Source organism: Oryx dammah, unplaced genomic scaffold (genome assembly GCF_014754425.2).
Source record: "Oryx dammah isolate SB20612 unplaced genomic scaffold, SCBI_Odam_1.1 HiC_scaffold_28, whole genome shotgun sequence".
Lineage (NCBI taxonomy): Eukaryota > Metazoa > Chordata > Mammalia > Artiodactyla > Bovidae > Oryx > Oryx dammah.
In genome coordinates, this window is record NW_024070212.1 from 100,431,013 (window position 1) to 100,458,666 (window position 27,654).

At 55.0% G+C, this 27,654-nt stretch overlaps 1 protein-coding gene across 2 annotated transcripts in view; it reads right to left on the reverse strand.

Annotated features, from left to right (window-relative positions):
- Positions 1-27,654, reverse strand: part of SZT2 (SZT2 subunit of KICSTOR complex) — a 51,479-nt gene that overhangs the window by 11,340 nt on the left and 12,485 nt on the right. Inside the window, exons 4-51 of one of the 2 annotated variants that reach the window (XM_040231421.1) lie at positions 27,369-27,539; positions 23,949-24,080; positions 23,040-23,181; positions 22,526-22,632; positions 18,825-19,035; positions 18,475-18,645; positions 17,881-18,115; positions 17,561-17,690; positions 16,517-16,659; positions 16,114-16,266; positions 15,867-15,981; positions 15,445-15,662; positions 15,147-15,362; positions 14,677-14,755; positions 14,383-14,477; positions 13,949-14,117; positions 13,665-13,779; positions 13,429-13,542; positions 13,070-13,240; positions 12,853-12,947; positions 12,494-12,617; positions 12,238-12,402; positions 11,944-12,148; positions 11,534-11,649; positions 11,179-11,425; positions 10,226-10,367; positions 10,000-10,092; positions 9,776-9,854; positions 9,381-9,674; positions 9,075-9,216; positions 8,803-8,898; positions 8,651-8,714; positions 8,234-8,419; positions 7,736-7,906; positions 7,561-7,648; positions 7,391-7,462; positions 7,012-7,213; positions 6,101-6,200; positions 5,271-5,400; positions 3,374-3,526; positions 3,169-3,271; positions 2,978-3,083; positions 2,781-2,892; positions 2,131-2,249; positions 1,859-2,023; positions 1,544-1,628; positions 1,245-1,409; positions 989-1,156 (exon numbers count right to left, since the gene is read on the reverse strand). In XM_040231421.1, the coding sequence (XP_040087355.1) occupies positions 989-1,156; positions 1,245-1,409; positions 1,544-1,628; positions 1,859-2,023; positions 2,131-2,249; positions 2,781-2,892; positions 2,978-3,083; positions 3,169-3,271; positions 3,374-3,526; positions 5,271-5,400; positions 6,101-6,200; positions 7,012-7,213; positions 7,391-7,462; positions 7,561-7,648; positions 7,736-7,906; positions 8,234-8,419; positions 8,651-8,714; positions 8,803-8,898; positions 9,075-9,216; positions 9,381-9,674; positions 9,776-9,854; positions 10,000-10,092; positions 10,226-10,367; positions 11,179-11,425; positions 11,534-11,649; positions 11,944-12,148; positions 12,238-12,402; positions 12,494-12,617; positions 12,853-12,947; positions 13,070-13,240; positions 13,429-13,542; positions 13,665-13,779; positions 13,949-14,117; positions 14,383-14,477; positions 14,677-14,755; positions 15,147-15,362; positions 15,445-15,662; positions 15,867-15,981; positions 16,114-16,266; positions 16,517-16,659; positions 17,561-17,690; positions 17,881-18,115; positions 18,475-18,645; positions 18,825-19,035; positions 22,526-22,632; positions 23,040-23,181; positions 23,949-24,080; positions 27,369-27,539 (6,874 nt within the window). Of the gene's footprint in view, positions 1-988; positions 1,157-1,244; positions 1,410-1,543; positions 1,629-1,858; positions 2,024-2,130; positions 2,250-2,780; positions 2,893-2,977; positions 3,084-3,168; positions 3,272-3,373; positions 3,527-5,270; positions 5,401-6,100; positions 6,201-7,011; positions 7,214-7,390; positions 7,463-7,560; positions 7,649-7,735; positions 7,907-8,233; positions 8,420-8,650; positions 8,715-8,802; positions 8,899-9,074; positions 9,217-9,380; positions 9,675-9,775; positions 9,855-9,999; positions 10,093-10,225; positions 10,368-11,178; positions 11,426-11,533; positions 11,650-11,943; positions 12,149-12,237; positions 12,403-12,493; positions 12,618-12,852; positions 12,948-13,069; positions 13,241-13,428; positions 13,543-13,664; positions 13,780-13,948; positions 14,118-14,382; positions 14,478-14,676; positions 14,756-15,146; positions 15,363-15,444; positions 15,982-16,113; positions 16,267-16,516; positions 16,660-17,560; positions 17,691-17,880; positions 18,116-18,474; positions 18,646-18,824; positions 19,036-22,525; positions 22,633-23,039; positions 23,182-23,948; positions 24,081-27,368; positions 27,540-27,654 lie in introns of both variants that reach the window. The other variant, XM_040231420.1, reaches the window with a different exon arrangement.

Genomic DNA, 27,654 nt, shown 5'->3' on the forward strand with positions numbered 1-27,654 from the left:
CTGGTAAGAGACAGACATGTATTTACATACTATACCTGTTCCTGAATGGCAGTGTGTGTGTGTGTGTGTGTGTGTGCACACGCGCGCATGTGTGTGTGTGTGCCCAAGACTGGTAAGAGACAGACACGTATTTACATACTATCCCTGTTCCTGAAAGGGAGGATGTGTGTGTGTGTGTGTGTGTGTGTGTGTGTAGGGAGTTCCTGATTGTGTGTGTGTGAGTGTGTATGGAGTTCCTGGTCGTGTGTGTATGTGTGAGTGTGTACGGAGTTCCTGGTCGTGTGTGTGTGGGTTTGTATAGGGAGTTCTTGGTCGTGTGTGTGTGTATGTGTGTGTGTGTGTATAGGGAGTTCCTGGTTGTGTGTGTGTACACAGAGTTCCTGGTCGTGTGTGTGTGTGTGTGTGTGTAGGGAGTTCCTGGTCGTGTGTGTGTGTGTAGGGAGTTCCTGGTTGTGTGTGTGTTTGTGTGTGTACACAGAGTTCCTGGTCATGTGTGGGGATGTGTGTGTAGGGAGTTCCTGGTTATGTCTGCATGTATGTGTGTGTGTGTGTGTATAGGGAGTTCCTGGTCGTGTGTGTGTGTGTGTCTAGGGAGTTCCTGGTTGTGTGTGTGTGTGTGTATACACAGGGTTCCTGGTCGTGTGTGTGGGGGTGTGTGTAGGGAGTTCCTGGTTATGTCTGTGTGTATGTGTATGTGTGTATAGGGAGTTCCTGGTCATGTGTGTGTGAGTGTGTGTGTGTAGGGAGTTCCTGGTTGTGTGTGCGTGTGTAGGGAGTTCCTGGTGATATAGCCCCAATCTAAGCGAGTGACCAATTGCCCACATACATTTCTATCAAGTGTATCACTTGCTGATGCAGAGAAGGTGAGGGACAGCTATAAATGTGTATTTTAGATGCAGCCTCTGCCACGTCTCCCCAGACTCTCCTTGCACCCTGACCTGGAACACCGTCTCACTTGGATCTCTGGGGCTCTCCAGACTCCACGTACCTGCAGGTGTATCCTCTGTACACAGTGGCGCTGGCAGCAGCCAGAGCTCCATGACGGCATCCGCCAGGGCCTGGCGAGCTGCTGTTCGGAGCTTCTCCTCCAGCTGCACAATGCTGATGTTCCCCTTTTCCCAAACATCCAGTCGAAGCCGTGGGGCCCCGCTTGGAGCTGGAAGAAAGAACAGGGGCCACCTGAGTGTGTCCCTGGTTTCCACAGCATTAAATGAACATCCCCTCCTCTGACCAAGCTGCCCCACCTGAAGAACTGTCCGGCAGGACAGGGCAGCGAGTGACTTGAGTCAGCTGCTCGAACTCTTCCTCCTGCAGTGGGTCTGGGGGTCCCGGAGAAGAAGTGGGCCATGATGCCAGCGAGATGGGGGCTCCCTCCTCATCCACAAAAGCTAGAGTGATGCAGGCGACCCCTGGGTAGAAATCCAAAAGGAAAGCTCAGCTCTGAGACTTCCGGGCCCTCCCCCTCCCCACCCCATCCAGCTGCGGGACAGGAACAGGCTTTCCCACACCCCGTGGCGCCACGGGCCCAGGGGCTGCACTGTACCTTTGCCCCCAGTGCCCTGTCCTCCAGGCTTGTTGTACAAGTAGATGTCCAAGTCGGGGAGGCCACCCTGCGGCGGGAGTGGATGCTGCGGAGAGAAAAGCCACCGAGCACTAAGCCCAGCCAGGTAGACACAGGCTTCAGGGAACGGGTGTCCACAGGGAGAGCGGGGAACAGGCACACACAAGAGCAAAGGGAGACACAGGTAGGTAATAAGGGCCGGGCCGGAGCTGAGTGTACAGAGGTCCACGGGTGCACAAAGGTACATGGTACCTCAGCAAGCATGCAGGTAGGTGTGGACTGGGGGTGCAGCCTCACCTGGAAGTGGTTCCGGCTGTTGCTGTCCGTGTACTTGGGGGAGTGCAAGAAGATGAGCAGGTTCTGACGCAGGTACCAGGCCAGGGCGGGAAGCCAGGGCCGGCAGGAGGGTGGCAGGGCCAGGTGCAGCACCTCCGAGGGCAGACTCCCTGGGGGCTGGATGAACTGCAGAGAGGGAAGCAAGGCGAGTCAGAGCTGAAGAAAGAGTTTCTGGCTGCGACTGTCCTGGTCGCTGCGGTGGAGTCACGCAGGGAGCCTGGGAGGGAGCTGACCTCCACGTCAGCTGGCGTCAGCTTGCAGTTCCGCACGAGCATGACTGTGATGACGTCTAGTGTGGCCTCATCCAGGCGCCGACGCAGAACCCGTACGAGCTCATCTGTGATCTCAGGACCTGGACATAGCCATGGTGGGGAGGTGGAGATGCTGGCAGAAGATCCAGCCACTCCATCTCATCCCTTAACCCCAGACTCAAAACAGGCTGCCGTATACCAGAGGCAGCCAGCACTAACTTCTAGTTCTGCCAAGCTACTTACTCAGCATGTGACAGGTGAGTCTTACCTCTCAAAGCCTCGGTGCCCCTCTCAATACAGTGGGAATAATAATAGCATCTATCTCATCAGTACATTCTTACCCCAAGGCTAGTATACATTTATTGAGCCATAAATAAATGAGCCAGTTGCCTATTGGATACCTTGGGTTCAATGTATCCCAAACCCGCCCCAGTATCTGGCCAATGGGACCACCATCTATCCACATATTCACTCAGTTTAGATACCTGGGTGCATTTTAGCCAGCTATAGGTCCTACCCTTCAACATCTCAGGAGCCTGTCCTTTCCCACCCAGCTCCTGCTCGAGGGAGGCCCGGCGCTAGTGTAAGAAGCCCCAGACAACTGTGGAACCGCACCTGGCCCCTCCCCTCACCTGCCTGCCCCACGCCATGCACCAGCAGCTGGATATGTCTGTCCACCTGGCCCACGGGACGAGCAGCATCGGAGCTGCAGCTGGACGCCATGTCCAGGGGAGAGCGAGGACCCTGCAGGGAAACGGTGGTCAGGGCCTGGCTCCAGGCAGCAAAGTCTGCAGGAGCACGACGGAATCAGGGAGTGGGAGATACATGCCGAGGCTTCCTCGGAACAGATGGGCTCCTGGCTTCGGGACAGAGCAAGGGATGGGGGCAGGGCGTCACTGTCCCACGGCCGCTCACTGCAGGACGTCTCCAGGAGCCTGGGAAAGAGTGTCACGGGAGGGCTTTGGACAACAGCTCCTCCATTGCCTCAGGCTATAGCCTGGCTTCCCAGGACCCACATACCGCAGATAGTACACAGCTTTTGTTGCTCGCTCCTGATAAACAAACATGTTCTTCCGGTTCACCACAGAGAAGGCATTAAGCACAGAGCGTAGGGCCTGGATGGCTGCAGGGGGAATCTGGGTTTAGAAAACTCTTTTCTCCAGACTCCCCACCCCCAACCACAACCCCACTACACTCTACCTGCCCTCTCATGCCAATCACATACCCCGAGAGACACCCATGCTGGGTCCCATTTTCAGGCGTGAGTGGACTCGAATCACGGTTCTCCATACGACATCACAGGAGAAATGGCCAGGGACAAATTGCATCGTGGCGGCCAGGTACCCTCGGGGCCCACAGCTCTCATCAGCAGCATAATCTGGGGGACAGGAGATGGTGGATCAGAAACGGCACAGCCCTCTGCCCTCAGACTTCTCACCTGTGAACTGGCCTACCTGTCCTCAACCCCCGACTCCTCTGGCCGATCGCTCTGCGAGGGGAAAGATGGTCACTCTGGGTATTAAGATAAGCTCTTAGGAAGACAGGTCGTAGCACAAAGGTTTTCAGAACTATCTCAGGAAGACATGCAGAAGGAGCTAAGAAGAGGTGTCGGGAAAGGCAAAGCATAGTCCTGAGGATGCTGCCAGGACACTCTGAGCCTGTCAGAATATAATACGGAACATATCCTACTCATGTACTCGTTGGGCAGTGCAATAATAATACATACCCCATTAAAACAGAATGTGTGTGACTGCTCACATACCCCTACAGCAGGGGAGACACTACGCCCTTTGCTCTGGAGGACAGCTAGCCAAGAAAACCTGAAGGGTTGGGTGGCTCTTTGCAAGAGGCTGTGGCTACAGCCCACGGCCTTGATCGGCCCCTTCCAGGTTGATGAGGAACCTTCCAGTAGGTCAAGGCGGCAATCTGGTTTCCCAGAGAAGCTGCTCTAAGATGTGAGCAGAATACAGGACACCCAGGGGCTGCAGAGTCTGGACTGGAATGCTGGTTGCTAAGGGTTTCAGCAAAACCATATGGAAAGACTAAAACGAGGAAGGGCTGGGTCTGGGCTCCGACTAGTCTCACATCCCGGGCTGTTGGGAGCCACTGGGAAGGAGCGCTTGGCGGTCGCAACTCATATTCAATTTGCAGAAGATGTCTTCTAAACCCTGGGAAGTCCATCAATTATGGGGATTCTGCTTTGATATGGAACACATCCCAGGACGTGCTGAGAGACGCGCTCTCCCGTAGCTGTTAGGAACGTTTGTCTACAGCCTTGCCGAGCATGTTAAAGATACGGAGTGATCTGACGTGACTTTTAGAACTGAAGGAGAACGGCAAAGGAATGGCATGATCTGGCTTTTTTCTGTGAGCTGGGGTGAGAGGTCATGAGGAATAAGAGAAGGGAGCGGAAGTGTGGAGATTTTGATTCCCATCTCAAGTAGATGGTCCTGTGTTTCCTAACCCCAAAGGTTTCTGTGCCTGCCTGTCTGGAGGGACAGCCAATCAGAGGGGAAATTCTACAGGCACTCAGGCTCCACCCCTCCGGGGTTCTCGCCTGTGAGCTGGCCTACTTGTCCACCACCCCCTGCCCTTTCCTCGGCCCCAGCCATCACCCTGCAGGGGCGAGATGGTCATTTCAGAAAACAAGGCATGCCCTTAGGAAGATAGGCCACAGCGGCGCCTGCTCCATATCCCTTCTCTCCTGTATTCTTCCACGGCGCCCCCTCTGCTGGCTCTTTCCCGTGGAACAGAAACATGCTCAAGTCTCTACCTTATTTTAAATTCCTGCCTTGCCTCCCACCTTCCTTTAGTTTCACCGGATCTATTTGCTTCTCCCTTCACTGCCAGGCGACTTGAAAGAGGAGTGCCTCCCGGCTCCTCCAGCCCAACATCCTTTCATGTTCCCACTTCCTCTGGTTCCCTACTCCTGTCTTCACTGAAAGCGCTTTCACTAAAGTCACTGATGACCCCGTGGCAGCCAAACCTGGTGATCCTTTTCTGTCCTCTTCTGGTTCTCACTGTATTACCTGGCACTGAGGACCAAGTAATGGTGAGTTACTTAGTCTGCCCCCAGCTTCTCAGCAGTCTTCAGTAAAGGCAGGCTCCTGAGTGGGACTCACCATCGCTGGGCAGTGGTACCCGCTGACGGGAGTGGAAGGGGGTCTCGCTACGCCACAGATCTTCTTCGCTCTCAGCCACCAGAAGAGAGTTGCAGACATGACTGTCATGCAGGTCCTGAAGAAGCAGCCGCTGAGAGAAGAAGGAACCAGCTCTCAGGGAACTGAAATATTCCTGCATACACTGCTGCTGGTGGTGGAGAGGGGTGATTAAAGGCTAGAGAGAATGCCCATTATCACTGGGGGGTCGGAGGTCAAAAAGAGCATCAGTAATCACTGGGAGCTCAGAGATGGTGTCTGACAGTCACTGGGCTCTGGGCGCTGAAGCCAGTGAGGAACATCTGTCCCTCCTCTTTGCCAGAATCTATTTACTGCCCTTCAGATCTCAGCTTAAAAATCTCTTCTTCCCAGCTTTCCCTGACACTGCAGATGGTCAGATCCCTGTTAAGTGCTCTCACAGTCTCTGCTTTTCCTCTACAGAAGCCTTCACAATTCAGCGGAAATAATTTGTGTTTCAGTTGTTTCATATCCATCTCTCCCCACTTGACATAAGCTTCCCTCTGTCTTAATTTATTATCTCATCCCTAATGCTAGCCGAGTGAAATGAGAGGGAGCACCTCACAGTCACTGGAAGGGAATGAGAGAGTAACCCACTCTGGGGGTGGGTTGGGAGAGCTCCTCAGGTTGTAAGGACGTTGGGGAGTAATAGCATCCCAGTAACTAAGGGTCAAAGAAAACATCCAAGCTGGATCAACAGCCTCTGAAAGTCAAGCTCCTGGAAACTCCTTCCTCATCTGGGCTGCATCCCATGCCTGGGGAGCCCTGCCCCTTACCTGGTTGACCTCCCTGCAGATCTCCCCAACTCGCCTCACCAGGAGCTGCTGCAGGTGGCGACACTCGGTGCCTGGCCCCCCATCCTCCCGAATCAGGCTCCTGGGGAGGATGCATCAGACACAGAATTGCAGTGGGGAGGAAGAGAGGGGAGGAGGTCATGGGAGGAGGGACCAAGAGGAAGGAAAGGAAGGAGGACTGGACGAGGGGAAGTAAACATGAAGGGAACTAGGAAAGATGGAATTCTCAACAGCAATTCTGGAAGCCTGGGCTCCAGGCTTGCCTCACCAGCCTCCATGTAGGCGCCACCTGAGGTTTCCCTCACGCAGTTCACCTCTTCTTTATCCTCCTATCTTGTCAGAATGGTGGGCCTCCCTTCTCTTAACATGCCCACCTTCATGATTAGAGCAGCACTGAGCGAGATGCCTAAGTATGGTGCTGCTGCTTACTAACTGGGATCTTGAGCAAGCATAATATAACCTATGTGTGCTGGAGTTTCTTCATTCTGACCATAAGGATAATAATACTTCGCAGGTATGTTACAGATCAAATGACTGATCCATATAACAAACACCACAGTGCCACATAGCAAGTACTTGTTAAATACTACCTATTATCCCTTATTTTTATATACCTACAGCTCCTGGGCTGCTGTGAACTATAGATTCTCTTAATGCTTGGCTAGGAGCCAAAATCCTCATCAGCTTTTCAACTCCATTAGAAGAGCAGAGTGATATGCTTTGTTACAACATGTGGGAAGTGGTCAGGAGGCCCCAGCCTCAGAGCACAAGTCAGATCCCTACCCAAAACCTCAGTCCCAAGTCTAGCCTTCTTACAACACTGAAGAGGGGAGCTGTGGGACCAGGGAGAAGCTAACGTCGGCGTCAGGCTGCAGGGCCCAGCTGCTCCTTACCTCGCATGTGCATACACTTCCACACGGTCCTGCAGCACCCGGACAATGAGCCAGAAGTCAGGCAGGCAGGGTCCAGGGAGGCCTATGAGCGAAGGCTGTGGAGGTGGCGGCCCGGGCGGGGTCCGCAACACGAAGGAGGGCTTCTCACCTGGGGTCTCACTGGGACCCTCACTGTCTGAGCCACTGCTGCCACCATCGTAACCTGTGTCAAACATGCTTAAATTCAACCTTACCCTTAGGCTCATGTGAGCCCCAAATGCATCAGCTTGGTGGGTCCCCCTGGGTTAGTCCCTACTGATGGACCTGCCCAGACCTTCCACTATGCGGCCCTGAGTCCACTTCCCATCAGCTTGGTCTTCCCTGCTCTGCCCCAACTTACCTAGGTGGTCCGAGTCCACACTGCCCTGACTGGACATGAGACTGAGTCCCCGGCTGGGCCCAGGCTGGCTCCCTGGGAAGAGAAGGGAAAGCCTGGAGCCTCTCTCGATCCTGCCAAGGACGCTTTCTGAACACGGTTGCAGGTCAAGGAAGGTGCAAGTCCTCTCTTACCTCCCTGGGGCAGGTTGGGGAGACTGATGAGCAGGGGGCTCTGAGAATCCTCTGGGGAGCCAGGGGCTTGAGGGCTGGCTGTCAGGGCCTGAGGGTCAGGAGATCAGGTTGGAGCACAGGCCCATACTTCCATCACCACCCGCTCCTTTCGCAGGTCAGCCCAGGCAAGACTCACCTCCCCTTCGAGGCCTTCAGCCCTGTCCTCCTGGCTGCGCCAAGCCCAGGCTGGCGAAGTCCCAAGCTCCCTGTGGGACCCACCTGGCTGTTGGCCCACTGCCACAAAGAAGAAGCCACTGTCAGGGTCCTCAAGAAGAACATGACCAGGGAGGTGGAGGCGGCGGAACTCCTAGGGAGTAGGAGCCAAGGGCAGAGGTTAGGCAGGAGCAGCTCTCCCTACTGGTGGGCCCCACACTTCCTCATCAGACCCCTCACAAGTACCCAGTGAAGCACACACTAGCATCCCCGTTGAGAGTTACGAAAAGGCTCAGTGACTCGCCCAAGACTCAACAGGCCCAGGGGCAAGGGTGAGCTGGGCCGCCAGGCATGGGGTCAGAGTCAGACCACAGGGTGAGGAGGTGGACTCCAACTGAGAGAGGGCCTTCCAGTTTTATCTGTGCAGCCTGGGGAAGGACAGGCCCCAAGGTGACCAGGGAGCGTCTTGAGGGCAGCATACCTCCTTAAACTGTGTGAGAGAACGCTCTGGCCCAAATACAAAACTCAGGGGCAGCGTTTGGCGCAGGCAGGTGGAGCGTCCAGGTGAGCTGTGGATGTGAGCGGCTGCACGGTGCAGGGCTGGGCTCTGGGGGATGCCCCCTCTTCGGAGCGCCCCCACCATCTCATCCTCCAGCAGCCAGCGGATCTATAGTCAGAGAGCAATACAGGGAGTGGTGAGGGGCACCCCCCATGCTGACCGGGGCATCACCACACTCCTCTATCAGAAGACACTGGAAGAGACTCTGCCTCACAGACTGGGACAGGCCTCAATGGACCCCAGAATAAAGGGGGTGTCTTACATCACCATCTGATGGAAAGGGTGTCAGTTACAGTGCTGAGGGGCGATTACCTAGGCTGGGGGAGGGAAGGCCCTCACCTCACTCATGGTGGTCTCAACAGCCAGTCTGTGGGGTGTGGCCAGATTAGACAGTCCTGGGTGCCTAATTGGAAGAAAGGTTTACATACTGGTTTCCAGAGGACAAAAACCAATGGGGAGCAAGGAAGTCTAAGAGGGAGATAAGGAAATACCTGTCTTCTCCTGGAGGCGGCAGTGGGGGCCCCAGCCCGTCATCGGATGGCTGCCCTGGGGACCGAGGGAAGGACGCACTGCTTTCAGATGTTGACCTGAACAGGACAGGAGCAAAGGTCAAAGGTCAGCACCTATCATCTTCCCAAGGCCTCCTCAGCAATCCTTTCTTGGAATCCTTAAGGTACCTTTAGTCCCCAGGCACCCCTAAATTCCTTAACGGTTCCCCTACTCTAACAAGGACCCAAATCCCCCACCAAACTTGCTGCCACACCGGTGGTGCTGAGGATCTGAGGTCGGGGGGAGCTCCACTTCCAGGGGCAATGTCAGCACAAAGACGTCCAGAGTGACACTGAGGTCCCGCAGAGGAACTCGGCCTCCGATGGGGGGGCCCTCCAGGCTAGAAAGCACCTGGCCTGGGAGAGGGGGGGAGGTTAGGGGTCACTGGAGCCCTGGGACAAGCACAGATTCCAAGTGTCCAGGGCTAAAGAGTTATACCCAGAGGCTGTCTCCCACCCCGAGACAGGCAGGCAGGCTGGACCAGGTCCTATGGCCCTCCCCTGGGGACCTCTAGACTCACCCAGGCAGGTGGGCAGGCTGCACACAGGCACTGAGCTGTGCTGGCCACGCAGCCGCACGGAGCACGTGAGGTGCAGGAAGAGCGGCGGTAGGTCATGCACCAGGCTCTCGGGCCCCGTGGGGGAGTCGCCCCCCAGGATACTGAAGGAGTCTTCATCGGGGTTCACGGTGTCTGCGTCTGACAGCGAGGCAGAGTCCAGCCCGGCAGGCCCCAGGTCTGGTTCACGGCTCTCGCGGTACTCCACCTCCAGCTCCGGGTCACTCTCGGTGACCACGCAGCAGGCAGATGCGTCTCCTGGAGACACGTGTCACGTGGTCAACAGGAGAGGCTGGCAGCGGAGGCCCCGGATGCTGGCTGGAAGCCGCCTTTGCCCCTCTACCCACTGGCCTATGTACCTTCCTCTCCCATGAGCTCAGCCTCTGAAAACTCCAAGTCACTGACTTTTCTGTCGACTGTATCCCGGGGGCCCTCATCCTGGGCAAGAGAAAGGGGCAGCCTTACCTGAGGTGGGCCTCAGGGGACCAAGGATCAGGGATCGGGAGGATCTGGGTGGGCCAAGCAGGGTTTCAGGGGCTACAGGCTGTGGGGAGGGAGGGAGGTAAGGGAGATGGCCGCTCACCTCACGCCTGCTGGATGGAGGGCAGTAGAAGAAGTAGTGGGGGTTGGAGGGCACGGTGCGGAAGTGGAGACTGCTGATCTCCAGGAACTTCTCCTGTTTGGGGTTAGAAGGCGACGATGTCAGCTGCTATTCGGCTGAACACTGCCCCTACCCTAGAACAGACACCTACACACCCCCAACCATGAGGGACCACTGCCCAGCCAGGGCTCTGTCTCTCTACCCTCACCTGGATGAGGCTGTGAAGAGCATCATGGGCCTCTCCTCTGAGCTGACAGACGTCTGTCAGAGAGATCTCCAGGCCCGGGTCTGGATGCCCAGGGACACGGGTGCTCTGAAACTCAGGCTCGCTTAGGTCCTCGGTCTCTATGCTGAGCAGGGTGGGGGGTAGTGAAGTGTTAGGAACCATCGCGTCCTAAAGGAGCCTGCTTCCCAAATGGGAGCCGCGCACAACGGCCTGCCTCTCCCTCTCAGAAGGGTGCTGAGCACAGGACGCTGGCAGGAGGGGTCGGGAAAACCCGCCCACCCATCTGCACTCTAACTTCCATATTCCTTAGTGGCTGGACATTTCTGTGCAACAGAGGAATGAGTAAGGCTGATTCCTGGCTTTCTGACTTGGACCAGTGGGTGGAGGGAGAGATCATTCATCGTGGAAGAGACCCAGGTGGAGAAGCAAGGTTTGGTGGGAAGAAAGTGCACTCATCTGAGGGGCATGAAAGATGGGGGATCTAGACCTCCAGAGAGGGATCTGGGCGTCACCAGTGCACTCATCCCTCCGCTCCTTCCGTTTCCCCAGTGCTGACCCCTGTAGACACCAGACATACAGCTGTCTGCCTGCTTCTCTCACGCAACAGTTTCTGTCTTTGTGAGACTCAGCAGTTTAGGGGATTATCACTACTATCTGGATGTCCTCGGAACAAGCTTCTGCTTTCACTGATGGCCACTGGCAACTCCCCACCACTAACCTAGCCCAACACTCCACACCAAAACAGGAAAGCTGGGAGAACCAGGAAAGTAAGATGGGGAGACTGCTGCCCATGTTGCATGGGAGACAGGAGCCCGGGCAGGAGGTGGGCAACCAGTGGCCAAGCGTGGCTGGTTGCCTCCCCAGGGCAAGAGGCCCCAGGCTATAGGGGCTTTGTCTGTGTGTCCCCTTATATATCATTCAAGAACCATCCCAACCTGGACTCAGAAGCCAGGACAGCTCGTTCCCGAGGCTCGGGGCCCTCCTCCATGCTGCTGCTGAAGAGCCCTGGGCTGAGGGGGCCGGGGCTTGGGGGTGCATGAGGCAAACCCCGAGTGTGGCCACACAGTGCGAGCAGAAAAGGGGTGATGTCTATTTCCTGCAGCAGCTCCTCACAGGCATCCACTGCTATCAGCAGGTCCTGCGAGGTCACGCTCTGTGCTTGCTGCAAGCTCCGGAACAGCCCTGGGGGAAGCAGAAGGGGCCACGAGGTCAAGCTCTGTGAGGACCTCTCCAGTCCCCGTGTCCGTAATCTGCAAAGTGGGCTCCTCCTTGCCACGGCGTCACACTCACCGCGGACGTAGCATCGCTGTGCGTGCTCCTGTAGCAAGGCACAGTGGTTGGCTGCCTCCTTGTGCCTGGGCTCCATCCACGCTGAGGAGAGGGAAGGCTGGTCGAGGAACTGAGTCCTAGGAATGGAGGAAAGAGAGCGCTTGGCTAGCTCCCCTCAGTGACAGCCCACACTTAACCATCCCCCACCTTCCAGTGGACTGTCCCTAGGTCCCTACCAAATGCAGTGACGGCTCAGAGACTTCAGCTGATGCGCTGAAGGAAGTCCAGCACTGGGCAGGCAGGACATGGCCAAGAAGCTGAGCTCCTGCCACTGATCATCAACTTGTGTGTCTGTCCCCTTGAACAATGGCTAGGGGCCATGGTTGGCTGGGGGCTGGGAAAGGACCTAGGTCAACACGGAGGGCACTCACCGGAAGACGAGATCTCGGGGTGCCTGAGGGGGCTGCACGCCAACCATCTGCTCCCTCAATGCTTCCAGAGAACAGCTATAGATGTAGACAGGACACCGGGTCCGGGGCCCATCTGCACCCTCTGTCTGTGAAGCCTGGCGCCCAGGGTAAGCTGGTAGGTCCTGACAGAAGGGTGGGCTCAGCTCTCCTGGATTCTGGGCACTGTCTGTGGGCAAGAGTGGCCCATGGCATCCAGCCCTCTGTCTGTTTCCATTCCTGCTGCTGCTTAACTGACTTAAGAGTCAGCAGACTTACCACTGGCTGGGGTGACACTGAGGGTGGGGACCTGGGACTTTGTCGCCGTGACCCCAGTTCCTGCCAGATCTTTCACGCTGGGGGCTCCATTCCAATCCCCAAACTTAGGCCTCGTCTCCTCTTGAGGGGGTCCCTCTAGGCCATATGAAGCCAGATGTAGGACATCTGCAGAAGAAAAGCAAGACGTAACTCAGAGCTGCCTGGCGGGCCAGTGAGGGAGCTGAGGGGATGAGTGAGAGAGGTCGACAGTCGGTACCTGAGAAGGTCGCGGGGAGGAAAGTCAGAAAAACATGCTGGGGGGTCACAAGCCTCGCATAGCAGCGCCACTGAGGGGGCTGGGCAGAGCTGACGGGCCCGGGAGTTTCAGGAGGGCCTGGACTCTGTACGAGAGAAAGAAAATCAGAGCCGTCTGAAGGGACCACCCAATGCCCACTCTCTTTCTCTGCCCGAGACTCCATGCTCAGGGACAGGTTGCAAGACTGGTGACCAAGAGGGCTGGCGGCACCCTGTCAGTGGCGGGCGGCACTGAGCCTCCCCAGACTTAGAAAGCTGGGGAGGAACATGTGGGCATGGCAGGAGGTCACCATGATGAAGGCCTGATGCACCAGTGCTGACCGGGGTGGGAAGACCCGGGTCTCCGATGGGCTGGGCGCTGCTGCCTGCTTGATCCTTTAGGATCCCAGGGTCCTCCACTGGTGGCCCCTCTGGACCTACAATGAAGGTAGAGGTGGATGGGAGACAGCAGAGCTCTGAGGTGCAGGAAAGGGGAGGCCAGAACCCAGACAGGAATTGCTCTGTAGAGTCTGGTACCCGGAAAGAGGCAGGGGCTCACCTGGACTGAGGCAGGTCCGCCGAAGCACCTCGTGCAGGAAAGCTGCCTGGTCGGTGGCGGGCAGCGGGAGCTCCCGGTCACTCAGCTCCTGGCCCAGGCAGCCATGCAGCAGGCACAGCACCATGTCATTGGCGGGACAGGGCCCCTCGGCCGGAGGGACGCCCTCTGGCTCTGCCCAACACACACTCCGCTCAGTACCCAGGGCCTCCTGCTGCCCAGTGCCCCCGGCTCTGGCCTGGCCAGCCCGGCCCTCCTGCAGCCCCCGCCCCCAACACTCTCTGCTCCTTCGCAGACTCATCTGCTTTCTGTGCTCTAATACCCCTTGGCTGGCTGGCTCTCTAGGCACAAGGCTCACCCACCTCTGGAAAGCAGGAGGAAGAACATCTGGAGCTGCTGGCACTGAGGCAACAGTCCCATGAGGTCAAAACGGAAAGGGATCTCGTGGACGCAGGCGTCTCTTCCCTGGTCCAATCCTGGGAGGGCGGTGGGGGGTGAGGTGGGGGGAGATGAGCACAGGGAGGCCTGGAGTTCCCGTCTGCAGTTGGCTTCTCCACACTCCTCCCCTGCTCCTGCCCAGGGGCCTCTCCCCACTGACCGGCAGAGACCCTTGGCTCCGGGGGCAGGGGACTCCACTCCTTGCTCTGGCAGAGCTGTATCAGATACTCGAAGCTCAGCATGGAGCCTATGCAGGCAGTGTCCCGAGGGTGGAGCTAGGGGAGGAGTAGCAGAGGGCAGGGGTGAACCCCAGCTTCCAGCTCTCAAGGAAGCCCCCACCAACACAGACATTCAGAACACAGATACTGAGAGGGACCAGGAAGCCATCAGGCTGTGCTACTCCCAGGGGACTGGGGAGCAGTGGGGTCCTCCGAGGCCACTCACAGCTCGAGGGATCTCACAGTACGTCAAGTCCTGGAGGTGCCTCCAGCTCTCAGGGCCAGGCCCCACCCGTCCATGCTGCGGCTCCACCCACACCTCGGTGACCAGGTTGAGTTCCGAGTCCCCCTCCAGGGCCTCCACCTCCACATCGTTGTCATCATCTGTTGAGAAGCTAAAGGAGGAAGGACTCTAAGCCTGGAAGAAAGGAGAGTCCAACCCACCGCCACCTGGTCAGGAGTCTGTCCACAGAGGGCGGGAAGGCCAGGGCTCACAGGACAGCCACAATTCACACATGGCCTTCTGTCACTGTATCTGCCCGATGAAGCGTCTAAAGATAGCATCCCCTGCCCTGACTCTCAAGGGTGGGAGACAGACCTTCAGGGGGCAGTAGGGGGAACGGGAACTGGAGCAAGGTGGCTCGGGGGGTCGGGGCTCACCTGTCCTTGGTGGAGGTTGAATGAGGCGGGAAGAGGATGTACTGGACCACGCATGTGTGCCTCTCCTCGGCCGCAGCCTGCCCCGGGGGCTCGTTCTGGGACAGGAGGGGAGAGTTTGGGCCCGCCCCAGCCCTGGCCCTCAGAACTTTAGGCCCCTAGCCACACTGTCCTGGGATTGGCCCCAGACCATAGGGTCCCAGTGAGGCAGAGTTTCCATCAGCCCTGAACCCGCTCAGAAGCGAGTAGCCGTGGGATGACGATGGACCTTGGTGGGATGTGAGGGATGGCACATACCTGAATCGGGAGCTCCAGGACCATGGTGATGATGCCTTCCCCACTGCAGGCGAAGTGGAACCCTTCCGAGAGCCGGACTCTGAGGCCCCGGAGAAGCAGCGGTGGGACGGGATGAGATGGGGAGAGACATTCAGCATGCAAACCCTGGCCTCCGATGCCACTTAGATGCCCACTTTCCAGTGGCCATCCAGGCAGACTTGTCTGCTGGTGGCCCTGTTCAAACCACTGGTCCCTCAGGGGCAGCAGGTCCAATGAGAACCAGAGGCCAAAGTCACCAAGTTGTGGGGAAAGGTGGTGGGTAGGGGAGCAGCGTGGCTGCTCTGTGCGGGCTCCTCTGCAGGGCAAGGGCCTCAGAGATGAGGGCAGAGGGAGGGGCCGTGTCTGGCTTAGGCTTTCTGCCAGCACCCAAGCCCAGTGTCGACACTTGCTCCCTCCCTGCCAGCCGTGGCCCAGTAGGTTGAGTGACGTACTCAGTGAGGATGGAAAGGAGCTGGGCGATGGCACTGAGCGGCAGCGCAGGGGCCAGTCCTGACGGGACGCTCCAGAGCCAGCGCTGGTGGTACAGGTAGCGGGACAGTGATGCCAGGCTAGAAGAGGCTGAGCGGCCCGACACCAAGGGCAGTGGCCCCGGCGGCTCCAGGGTCAGCAAGAAGGGTGCCCGGTAGTCCAGGGGCAGCTTCTCATACCTGGGCAACAAGGGCAATTCCCAGTTGACCTCTGCTCATGCTCAGTTCATGTTCCTGGCCTGTCCTCACCCTCTCTACCAACCTGATGAGCAGCTTGTCCAGCGGCTTATGCAGGACCACGAGGCAGGGCCGGTCAGACAGGGCCTGCTGTGGCCCCAGCGTTGGGGGGGACTTGGAGGGAGAGCTGCCCCCACCGGTGCCCCCCAGCCCTTTTCGTTTCACCTTGGGTGTTGGCTCCTTGCTTTGAACCCGGTGGGGGAAACGCAGGCGCAGGATTTCTTCCCGCAAGTCCGACACAATCTGAGGGGAAACTGTGATCACACCCTCCCATCTGGTATGGACATGCAGAAGGGGTCCACGGACGAGGTAGGGGAGCCTGGTGCCCCACAGCTTATTGGTCTGGGGGGGGCTCCTCCTTCGACTGGCCCCGGGAGTGCTGGGGAGAAGCAGCCTGTCGACACTCCAGGGCTCGTGGGTCGGAGAGTGAGTTGGGGCCCCGCTCACCTTGTGCCGAGCCTGTGCTGGTGTGCCAATGAGGAAGCCCAGGCGGAGCACCATGCACGGGGCCTTGGAGACGATGCGGACCATGTAGAAGGAGGAAGGGGGCTGGTCTGGGGCGCTGGGGAGAAACGGAGGGTCTGTGAGCAGCCCTCGCTTGGGAAAAGATGGCCTTAGGAGGAAGGAGGGAGAGGGTCTGGGGTAAGAGGAAGAGACACAGGCTGGGGGGAGGAGGGGACATCACGGCGCCCACCTGGAGAGCAGCTTCACGTAGGAATAGCCCTCGACTAGCACGAAGCTGCTCCAGTCACGGAGCAGGGAGGTCAGCGAGGAGTGCGAGATCCTACACTGGACGGTGCTGTAGCGGCCGTTGCTGCCCGGGGTGTGCAGGTGCTTGGGGATCGGCCTGGGAAGAGGGTGTGCGGTGCGCTCAGCCGTCCCGGCCCCAGGCGTCAGGGAGAGGGACAGGCTGCTACTTCTCTCTTCCAGGCCCTGCCTGAGGCTCTGGAGGCTCAAGAGCAGGAAGGCTGGGACGGTTGGCGCTTTTCTTGGCCAAGTCGGTATGGGCTCATCCACTGCCTCCCTTCCCCGTCACTTCGCGCTCCTCCCGCACCCTGCTCCTCCACCCAGGCTGTGGCCTGACCAGGGACACCCACGTGTCATGCTCCAGGATGAGCACCAGGCGGTGCGTGTGCAGCCAGCGCTGCCACGAGTTAGCGTCCATGGAGAGCACCGGCTTCCAGTAGGCAGCAAACTGGGCGTGGGAGGAGTCGGAGCCGCTGTGCTGGAGCGACAGCACCTGGGGGCAGGAAGAGCTCGTGAACGACCTCCGCGCGGCAGCAGAGCCTGGGGTGGGCAGGGCCAGAGGCAGCAGTGGAGTAAGGCTAAAGGAGCCTTCAGCCCCGCCTGGGACAGAGGCAGAAACCGCCTCCAATATGAAGGCTAGGTCAGGGGCCCCCAGCCTCTAGAATCTCATGCCTAATGGTCTGAGCTGGAAATGTTGAAATAATAGTAATAAATAAAATGCACAATAAATGTAATGTACTTGAATCATTCCAAAACGACTCCCTCAAACCCAAGTCTGTGGAAAAATTGTCTTCCACAAACCAGTCCCTGGTGCCAAAAAGGTTGGGGACCACTGGCTAGATTAAGACAAACGACCCCAGGGACAGGCTGCGTGGCCTCTTAAAGATGAATCCAGAAACAGGATGAAACTTCCATCACTGACTTTGAGGGAAAGCCTCTGAGTGATGGCAGGACCTTAGGATGAGGGTATGATTCACTAGAATAAGCCCCCAGCCCCTCAGTGCTAGGCTGATGGCTGGGGCCAAGTGTGGAGAAAGCAAAGGACAAATGGAGCCACAGTCCTTGAGAAGCACAGCAGTCAGTGGTTGGCTGGAAGTGTGGGGGAGGCTGGAGGATGCGTGTGGAGATGGCGAGAGGGCTTGCAGCTGGCTGGGAGACCACTACTGAGACATTCTGCAAGTCCTGACCTTTGACTCCAATGATCTGTTGGGAGCCACCTTTCTCTAGAGACTCTTTCCTCCCTTGGGGGGGCAGTGGAGGTGGGGAGGAGGGGGCTCTGAAGGCTTAAGTTCAGGGTCCTGGTTTGGGGGCCTCAGAGGTGAGGAAAATGAATGTGGTTCTGGGCTCCAGAGGGTGAGCACAGGACAGGGAGAATGCGAGGCAGGGCCCCTCACCGGGGTGGTGGAACCGGGTGGGATGTAGAAGAGAGGCACTCCGCTCTTGGTGCTGTCGGGCAGCGTGAAGTGTTCTGGGACAGAGGAGAAGGACTGCAGGTGGGCGAGCATCTGGTCCGTCTGGTTAATGCTGCAGAGCAAGGGCCACCCTGAGCTTCCCCAGCCTCTGGAGAGTCAGGGGAGGGGAGCCCCAGGGGCACGTGGGAGTCTGGACACAAGCCCCGAGTGCTCAGGGTGTCTCTCTCCAGACCCCGCTTTCACACATCCACCCCTCCACACAGCAAGTGGGGCCTCCGTCGCTGAGCGGTGACCTTGCTTACCTCTGCAGTGTGTTCCAGAACCGTCGGATAACGTGGGTGCGATACAGCGAGCGAATGGGCTGTCTCAGCGCACAGGACACGTCATGCAGGATGTCATAACCGCCTTCCATTGTCACTTCCACCCGGGTGCCTCGAGGGCCCTCAGGCTCCAGGGGCCAGGGTGCAGTAGCCATGTACTCAATGCGCATGTTGTGTTTCCACAGCAGCACCAGCTTCACCTCCAGCTGGGACCCGCCTTCAGGGGAAGCAGGAGCGGAGGTGGGCCTGGGGCTGAGTCCTGTCCGCAACCTCCACCTACAGCATGGAACTCTAGCCTAGCCAAAGGTTCCAAGCCTGGTTCCATAGAGTGGAGGCCCAGAGCCTACCAACTGACACAAACTGAAGTTTGCAGGCAAAATCTGAAAACAAAGCTGAGTCCAGGATACTACACCACTCCCAGCTGACTCACCTGGAACAGGAGGAGATGGAACTGCGAAGCTAAATGCTAAGAGAAGTAAGCCCAGCTCAACTGACAGGCAGAGTCTGCCATGCATGGTACACGGGGCTCTCCTGCTCTGTTTAGATGTGTGGGATACAGCAGGGCCTGGACCTTACCTTTGGCCAGTGTGACCTCTCGGACGCTGTAGCCCTCTCGAAGCCGCACAGACACGGTGCTGACCAAGTCAGCCGGAACCTCCTTCTCCGTGTGCTTTTTCCGGCGCAGGGCCAAGGCAGGGTTGCTGCTTGCAGAGACCAAGTGCTCATTAAACAGGCGGTGCTGAGAGCCTAGGGGATGGGGGAGGGCAAGGGCAGGGGATAGCGTTACCTGTTAGCTGACGGAGAACAGGACGAAGTCAGGCCAGTTACACTGCCCGGGGACCCGAGCCCTAGACGGATCCCTGCATCACCTCTGGGTCCACACTGGGGTCCCCCGGTTCCCACACCTGCCCCAGTCTGCCCCTCACCGCAGTAATATTCAGGGTTCAGGGCTTCCCCGCTGCGCAGGAAGGAGTAGAGGAGAAACGCCCGGTGGTAGACAGTCAGGCCCAGGGTGCCTGGCTCGGGCTCAGGACAGGTGGACAGGTAGGAGCCGAATGTTGCCATGGCGACAAACTTCATCAGCTCCACATTGGGGACATGGCCAAAACTGCAGTCGTAAGAGTAAACTCCTCCCACCTGAAGAAAGCGAGCAAGAAGAGACCTAGCTCCGAGAGAGGCAACGGAGAAGAAAGCGCAAGAGGAGGCTGGGCTGGGTGGCGGCTCCCATCCCAGCACAGCTGCAGCTTTCCTTCCCTGAGCCCTTCTGTCTGAAGCCAACGGCAGCTGGCCACACCCCTCTCGCCCCACATCAAATACCAGCCTGACCCCACTCACTGAGATTCTGGCCAACGGCTCACCAAATTCCTATCATCTCAAGACTGCAGCATCTGATAGGGTGCTTCTCAAACCTTAGGGTGCACACAAAACCCTGAGGCCTGGGGTGGGAGCCCAAGAGTTCGCGTTTCTAACAAGCTCTCTGGCAATGCCAAGGCTGCTGGTCTGTGGACCGTAGTGTGAGCACTAGACCTATAGATCAGAGACTGGCGAACCACATACAACCTGCGGTCAAATCTAGCCTAGCATCTGTTTTTGTAAATAAACTTTTATGGGAACACAGCACACCCATTCATCTTTCCTACTGTCCGTGCGTGCTTTCAGGCTACAAGAGCGCAGCTCAGTAGCTCGGACAACCACATGGCCCCACAAAGCTTGAAATGTTTACTAGTTGGTCCTTTGGAGGTACACTCTAGAATTCAGTGGTCCCCAACCTTTTTGGCACCAGTGACCAATTTCATGGAAGATGATTGTCCCATGAACCAGGGTTGAGGGGGATGGTTTCAGGATGATTCAACTATATTACATTTACTGTGCAAGTTATTCCTATTATTATTACATCAGCTCCACCTCAGATCATCAGGCTTTAGAGATCAGAGGTGGGGACACCTACAGATGGTTCGTTCAATTTCCTGGCCACTCAGCTCCTTAACCCTCATCTCCAAGAACTTTATTCCACTCACCTGCCCCATAGCTACACACTGGCCCCTGGCTTCACCTGGAACTACTTCCTCTTTGTGAACTCAATTGCCACATCCCTGATTACACATAACTCTGTCCCATTTTTAAGTTCCTTTCATCCTCCTCCTCCTGCTGCTCTTTGATCCCATTAAGACTCCCAGGCCTTGAACCTCTGCTCTTTTCAAATCTATCCACATCCTCCTGGGCCTCTTTTCGCAACCCAGCCGGGACTGCATGTTCAAGCAATTTCTTATGCAACATTCTCAACTCCCAGGCCCTCCTCACCTATTTTCTGCTTCCATCTGGAAACCCCAACTAGGATCACAAGCTCTATACCCAGATCCCAAATGAGATCTTCAGTTCAGTTCAGTCGCTCAGTCGTGTCCGACTCTGTGACCCCATGAACCGCAGCATGCCAGGCCTTCCTGTCCATCACCAATTCCCGGAGTTCACTCAAATTCATGTGCATCGAGTCGGTGATGCCATCCAGCCATCTCATCCTCTGTCGTCCCCTTCTCCTGCCCCCAATCCCTCCCAGCATCAGTCTTTTCCAATGAGTCAACTCTTCGCATGAGGTGGCCCAAGTACTGGAGTTTCAGCCTCAGCATCAGTCCTTCCAATGGACACCCAGGACTGGTCTCCTTTTGGATGGATGGGCTGGATCCCAAATGGAAGAAAAACTGCAGAGTTGGGTAGGGTGGCGCCACATCAAAGTGTATGGCACCCCATCCAGCTGGTCCTTCAGGCTGGTCTTTAGCGTCATTCCTCCTTCTCAGCTCTGCCTCCCTCCCTCACAGTTCATGTCTTCACTTCTATCCTAGTCTCAGAGAAGCAAGGACATTCTTCTGCTCCAAGAATCCCTCAATTTATTTTTTGAGCCAACGCCCTCCTCTTAACTTAGGGACTTCACTCCATCCAGCTTCCTTTCCTTTATTTTCCAACTCTGCTCCACTATGGCCCTTTGGAAACATGAGGTCTCTAGCTTAAAACACAAATCAGAACACCCGTCTCTTTCCACACTATCCTCCCCTCAGGCTGCCGTTCTCTCTCGCGAGCACACTTGCTCCTCCCTTGATCTGAACAACCAGATTCCACATGTCAACTCTTGCCTCTACATCCTTCCCTTCTATCCACTCTTCCACACACTGCAATCATTTCTCTCACCGCCTCTTGACTGTAGTAGCCTCGAAAAAAATTTCCATAACCTAATTGCCAAACCCAAAGGGCACTTTTCATTCCTCATTGTACATGATCTCTCTATGGCCTCTCATGCTGTGAAGTACTCCTTTTTCTCCCCAAACCCTGAAATTCTTGACACCAGAGCCTTCTGGTTTCTGTCTGATTATTTCCTCTTCATTCTTTGCTGGGCCCCCTCTCTAGGAAAGATCTTTAAACCTCAGTAGCCCCCAAGTTCTTTGGGGACCCTTATCTATTCTCAAATGCCATGTGTAGGCTGCCCAAAACCTAACTATCTCTCAGTTAGTGTGGACTCCTGAGTATCTGATCTACATGTCCGACTGCTAACTGCTACAAATAGCAGTCATTTACTATGTAATTCTGCACTATGCTAAACCCTTCAAATGTATCACCTCACCCACTAAGGAAGGTAATATTACAACCTCCGTTTACAAATGAATCCACCTAAGAAGTGAAGTGGTGTGTCCACATCACACAGCCAGCAAGTGGAGTCGATTCCGGCCAGGCACGCCTAACTCCAAAGGTGACACCCAGGCGCCTGGAACAACATGCACACACCTGAACTCATCATCCTGTCCGCACTCCACCCCAACTGCGGCTCTGTTGACTCTGCTGGCTCCCAGTCATCAGTGAAGTCAGAAACCTGGAGACACCCTTTGCCCCTCTTTCTTGTTCACCCCTCACATCTCGCTAATCATAAGTCATGTTGATGCCGCCCCTTCATTTCCTTAATGCTACCCCCCATTCTCTCTTACCCTGAATTCCCCTAGTTTAAGTCCTGATCCTCTCACCTGACCACTGCAATTAACAGCCTCCCCGCCTCCACTCTTGTCCCTCCCCCAGCAATGAGTGACATTTATAAAACACAAACCCAGTAAGTGACTTTCCTTCCCTCCATCAGCGTCACCCACACGATTAGGCTGGAACTCCTCTAACACAGCAGAAGCACCTTTCCATGCTCTGGCCTATGCCTACCCTCTAGCCTCACTTTCCACAGCTCTTTGCCTTCTATCCTATAGCCTGTCAATCCAAACTGGCTGCAGGTCCCTGAATATACTCCCTCCTCTGCTTAAGCTAGTTTGAGCTGGGTTTTCTGACCCTTGCAACTGAAACAGGAATAACTAATCTAATGAGAGAGGGGGGACTGGAACTGACTGCCAGACAGCAAATTTTGCATTCTTCTTACTATAACATGCTGTCTCTCACATCCTAAGGAAAGAACAAAGATGAGAATCCTCTCCCACCAGTTTAATATCCTGTTCTAGACATGATGCTCCCTCCCCATCGCCACCATCCCTCCAGAACTATGCTATTGGCTTTACCTGGGAAATCACTGCCTACAAGAAAGTAACCAGCCACATTCCACCTGGTAAGGTATGATACTTTCCTCTCCTCCTTCCCAGAAAGTCCTTACCTGCACAAAAGAACAGGCCACAGTGCCACTACGAAGCTGGTTCAGCAGCGTCTCACAGACAGCCACATCGGGGACACTGGTCACTCCATCCGTGATCACAATGATACCTGGAGCAGGAAGCATCAGACTCAGACCTGGGGTCCCTCCAGATCAGAGTCACAGGGAGGCGCCCAAGGGACAGGACCTCAGTGTCCACCAACCACTGTGTTTTATAATCCTCCAATACCTTTCCTTCTCCCCTTCCCTCCTGCTCCAACCTCTCAAGGGCTGGGTCCCAAACTCCTCCCAAGAGGTGATCTTGGAGCTCTGCTCCTTCCCACCAGGGTCCCTGCTGGTTGTCAGAGCTGGGGCTACTCGAGATACACACTACTGAACACTTACCTTTCACAAACAAGGAAACAGACACGCTTCCCTGCAGCCCACCAATCCTTTGGAACTTCTATCTTTGCTGATAATACCACCACCCTTCCTGTACCCCCCTTTCCCCAGTCTCACCAACATTCCTCCTACTGACCTGCACTGGAGTTGGATGGCAGCAGCTGCAGCGCCAGGATGCCCTGACGAATCATACTGACCAGCCCAAGATCAGCTGTCACCATGGAAACGCCCACTTTCCGGCCTGACAGCTCCCCTGAGTCTGGGGACTGGTCCTCGGTCTGGCCCAAGTTACAGAAAAGATTGAATGGGACAGATGGCGCTGCTACCCCATCCACAGCAAAGCCAGAATTGATAGTCTAGCATTGCCCATGCCAGACAGGCCTAATCCTATGAGCTCTCCAGTTCCCCTACTGTATGGCCAAGTCCTGACTATGCTCCTTCCCCTGCTGTGTGCTTGGAGGCCGATCCTCAGAAGGGCAAGCCGTCCAGCACCAGCTGAAGCACCACACTGTCCTGGAGCAGGCCTTCCCCACCTTTTGCCAGTAAGGCCCCCTTTCCGTATTCTTCCATTGCCATTATGATACATATTAATACATCAATCAGATTAAGTTTTCAGACACACAGACCTGCCATCTGCCTGGCTACTTCTCAGATATCTAAAAGAATAAGAGTGTGCACTGTGGTGAACCCAAGCAGCTTTATCCCAGATTATACAAAATAGTAGAAATCAAAGTCACCCACGATCACCTTCTCAGATCCATGGGGGGAGAAGATTCAAGACTGAAAAAACACAAGCAGACAGCCTCCACATTTTCTCCCCGCCACAGTGTGTGCCTTGGGGAGTCTGGTAAGCCTCTTCAACAGGGAACCTGCTGTGCGCACTCACCAGCACTTCTTCCCTTGGCGCCCTCTGCCCCTGGCTTTTTGCCCTTTTTTTCTGCCGTCTCTTCCCTCTATGACATTTGGCTTGCCCTTCCTCTGTCCCCTCTGTCCCTTAACAGCTCCTCCTTCTCTGCGGCCTCTACCTGCTTTCTCTCCCACATACCTGGTTCTGGGGGTCATACTGCTGCTGTAGCATGGTGGCCACCTTATCCTCAAAGAGACAGAGCTGCGCATACACCTGCTGCAAGAACACCTCCCGCTGGGAAGGGTCCAAAAGGCAGCCCTGGACCAGCACCTGAGACGCACAAGGGAAAGAGCGGTATGTGAAGGGCAAGGGGACGCTGGGCAGTACCCCTCTGGCCTCCCTCTTTATTCGCCACACTGGGCTGCCCCAAACTCCCACGTGGGGGCGCCACTAACATCTCCCAGTTTCCTCCATCTTGGCCTCCAGGACATTGTCTACAAGCTGCCCTATCTGGCCAGGAAATGCCTCTTTTCACTCGTACATTCTTATTCTTGTTGATTTCCAAGCACTGCACACAGAAGCTGCTCTGGATCTTTTCTCTTTCTTAAGCTTAGAATCTTATTCCCCCAACGAGTGTTCCTTCCTTCTCTTTACCCTTAGCAGATAACTCCCACCCACGATTTTCACAGAGAAAGGAAACCAGTCAACAGGAACTCCCCACTCACCCTAACCTTCAGGGTGTACTACTCTCTGACCCATCAAAAACGCCCTCAGCATTTGCCAGTCATTTGGATCTACCTGTGTTCTTTTTCTTCCTTTCAGGGTCCGAAGAAGATTCCTCTTTCTTTTTTCTCTCCCCAAAGCTAATATCTCCATCTAATCTTGGATCTTTTGTCTAACATCTTGGTTCCCTCTCCATGGGGTTTCCCTCCTTCTACTTTCAACATGAGTAAGTTCTCCCATCCTAAAAATTTTATACAGACCTGGCGGCCCCGGTGGTGGCCTTGGGATCTCTCCTCGCTCCCTGTTTTCATCAGACTCCTACAATCTGCCCACTTCTCCCCATCCCCTGCCCTCCCACCCAAAAGCTACCTCTTCATTCTCCATTCAGAACTGGGCCAGTGCGTGGGGACAGCCAGAAGAGGGCAGAGCAGGACTTTGGACAACTAAAGGCCTGACTGTAAGGAGGGGAAGACTGGGAACTGGGGCTGTGAAAAGAGGAGCAAAATGTTCAGAGCTGTATTGTTCAGAAGAGTGAAAACTGAGTCAACCTAAAGGTCCAACAACGGTTTGGCTAAATATATAATGATGAAAAATACAATAAAATACTAAGAGAAGCAGTCATTTAAAACTGTGTTTTCAAAAAATATTTAGTGATGTGGAAAAAATGCCCATATCATATGTTAAAAGAGCAGGAGGTAGAACTGGGTGTTTGGAATAAGCTTGATGTTTCTTCTGTCTCTGGACTGAGTAGTGGTGATGAGGGAAATAAATGCATACTCAAAGAGAAGACAGACATTCCACAACATGTCAAAAATAGCTATTTCTGGGAGGTACATTATGAGCAAGTTCTGTAGGTTTTAAAGAATATGTATTTTATATATTTTCCAAATCTCCTTCAAAGGGCATATAGTATAAATGTGACAACTTTTTGTTTTGAAAAATAGCAGGATGCATCTTGAGGAAGTTGCCTCACGTCTTAGCTGACTTAGTGACGAGTGGCCCTGGAAGCTTCCCTAAGTTCTCAGTCCTCGTCTTCTCCACAGTGGCTGTCCTTGTTCAGAACTCACCTCCTCTGCCATGATGCAATAATCTTCCGCCTGTTCTCCCTAGTCCAGAATTTGCCCCCAATTCTCACTGGCCACAAACAACTGTCATCTTCCTAATGGACACATTTGATCCTGTCACTGACATTCCAAACCTCCAACAGTTCTCTACTACCTGTGACTAATAATTTTAGTAGCTAACATTTGCACATTTTCTGTGTGACAGGCACTGTTTTATTAATAAATGCTTGACATGTATTAATTCAGTCACCATGCAATATTGGTGACATCCCCATTTTGGAGAAAAGACCCAGATGCATAGAGAGGTTAAGGAACTTGCACAAAAGCACATAGCTGGTAAGGGGTACAGCAAGGAAGCACATGAGGCATTTGCAGATACAGATGCTCTTTACCACCAAACTCCCCTGTAGAATAAAGTGCAAGCTCTTAGCCATGACATCCAAGGTGTTTCATAATTCTGCCCCGGCTTATCTCTCTAGTCTCCCCTTTATCACCCTCCTAACCCTCCCATCACTCAATCTTCATTGTGTCCAGCTGAGTAACATGTAGCTCCCTATAACCCCTGTGACTGACAGCACAGTTTCACAGCTCTGTCTTTGCTTCTGCTGGCCCCTCTGCCTGGAAAGCCCATTTCCTCTGTTTTAAATAATTACCATCAATTCATCCTTCAAGACTCAGTTCAAATGTCTTGGTCCAAAAGTCTCTCCTGCTGCTGCTCCAGGCTGGCTAGGTGCTCCCACAGCACCTGAGTCATAACTTATCAGTGCCCTTATCACTTTCAACTGAAATTATCTCTTTTAATATCTGTCTACCCTACTAAGCTCTCAACCCCTCCCAGTAGGACAGGAACAGGGTCTGATTCAGCCAGGACCTAGCCCAGGCCTGGCATTGATTGGTCTTCACTAAGTGTTTATCAAAGTGAACCAAGTGTTGAGTGATTACCTAACATCTAAACTTTTCTCACCTTGACCGTGAGTACCTGCAAAGCCTGATCTCTGCCTGGGGATGAAGTCCACCACCAACAGTCCTAACACCAGCACTATGAGAACACTTTAATCCTGGGTAGAGGGCTGGGACCCAGGCATGTACCAAATGCCATATGCATATTTCAGCTTCTCAGATGCTGTTTCTTGCATCCTCCTCTCTCAAAGCCAGTTTGACAGCTAAGCTGACAATGCAGCCATCTGGGACAGTTTCAGGGTAAGCCCCTACCAATGAGTTAAGAGTGGTTACAAGCAGATGAGGGGAAACTGGGCCAATACTTATCTAAGCCCAAAACAGATATTCTAGTAACAGACTTGGCCATTCTCCAAAAGGAGTGCCTTCTGATAGCCTGTCTGGGTGTTGGATAAGCCTGTAATTATGTATGGTCAGCATTGACACCCGACAGCTCGCAGGGATCAGAAGAAAAATGACCCTCCTCTCTCCTTGGAAGAAATTGTTTTTGGGTCTTCGTTATATTTCAAAACCACAAAACTGTCCCTCTCCTAGAGGTAGTGCAAGGAGTTAGGACAGTATCTAGCCTTCCGATGGAACTAAAAGGGGCAGGGGAGAGAAAAGAGACATCCAGGAGCAGAACCAGAGACTTAGAGGAGCAATGAGAGGCATTTGTCCAGTCAGTGCCAGCTCACCTGATGCTTAAGGGAAGGCCCTTTAAGGCCAGAGCAACAGACACTTTTAAAGAGGAGAGAGACTTGCAGAGATGACTAGGAATAGGTTTGAGGAGGGCTGGGGACTTTGGGCATGGAGAGTAGAGACGGGATAAGGACTTGGTCAGTGGACTACCCAAAATTAGGTCTGAGGATACAGACATGGAGAAAGGATGCAATACCTGATGGGACTGCAGGCCAATGATGGAGGAGTAGGCCTGGATAGTGACGTAGATCTCAGGCTGGAAGTCGATACAAGATCCAGGCACTCGGAAGGGCCGGAGCAGCCCGCCTAGGCAGCGGGAGAGGGCATGGAAAACTTCATCAAACAAGATCTCCCCTGTGGAATCATCCTGAGGGCAATGCAAAGAAAGGTCTCTCAAGGGTATCCAAACACAGCCCCAAGCAGAGGGCAGATATAAGCAGCTTCCGGGGTTGAGATTCTTAAGGTTGATCATACCCCCCAAC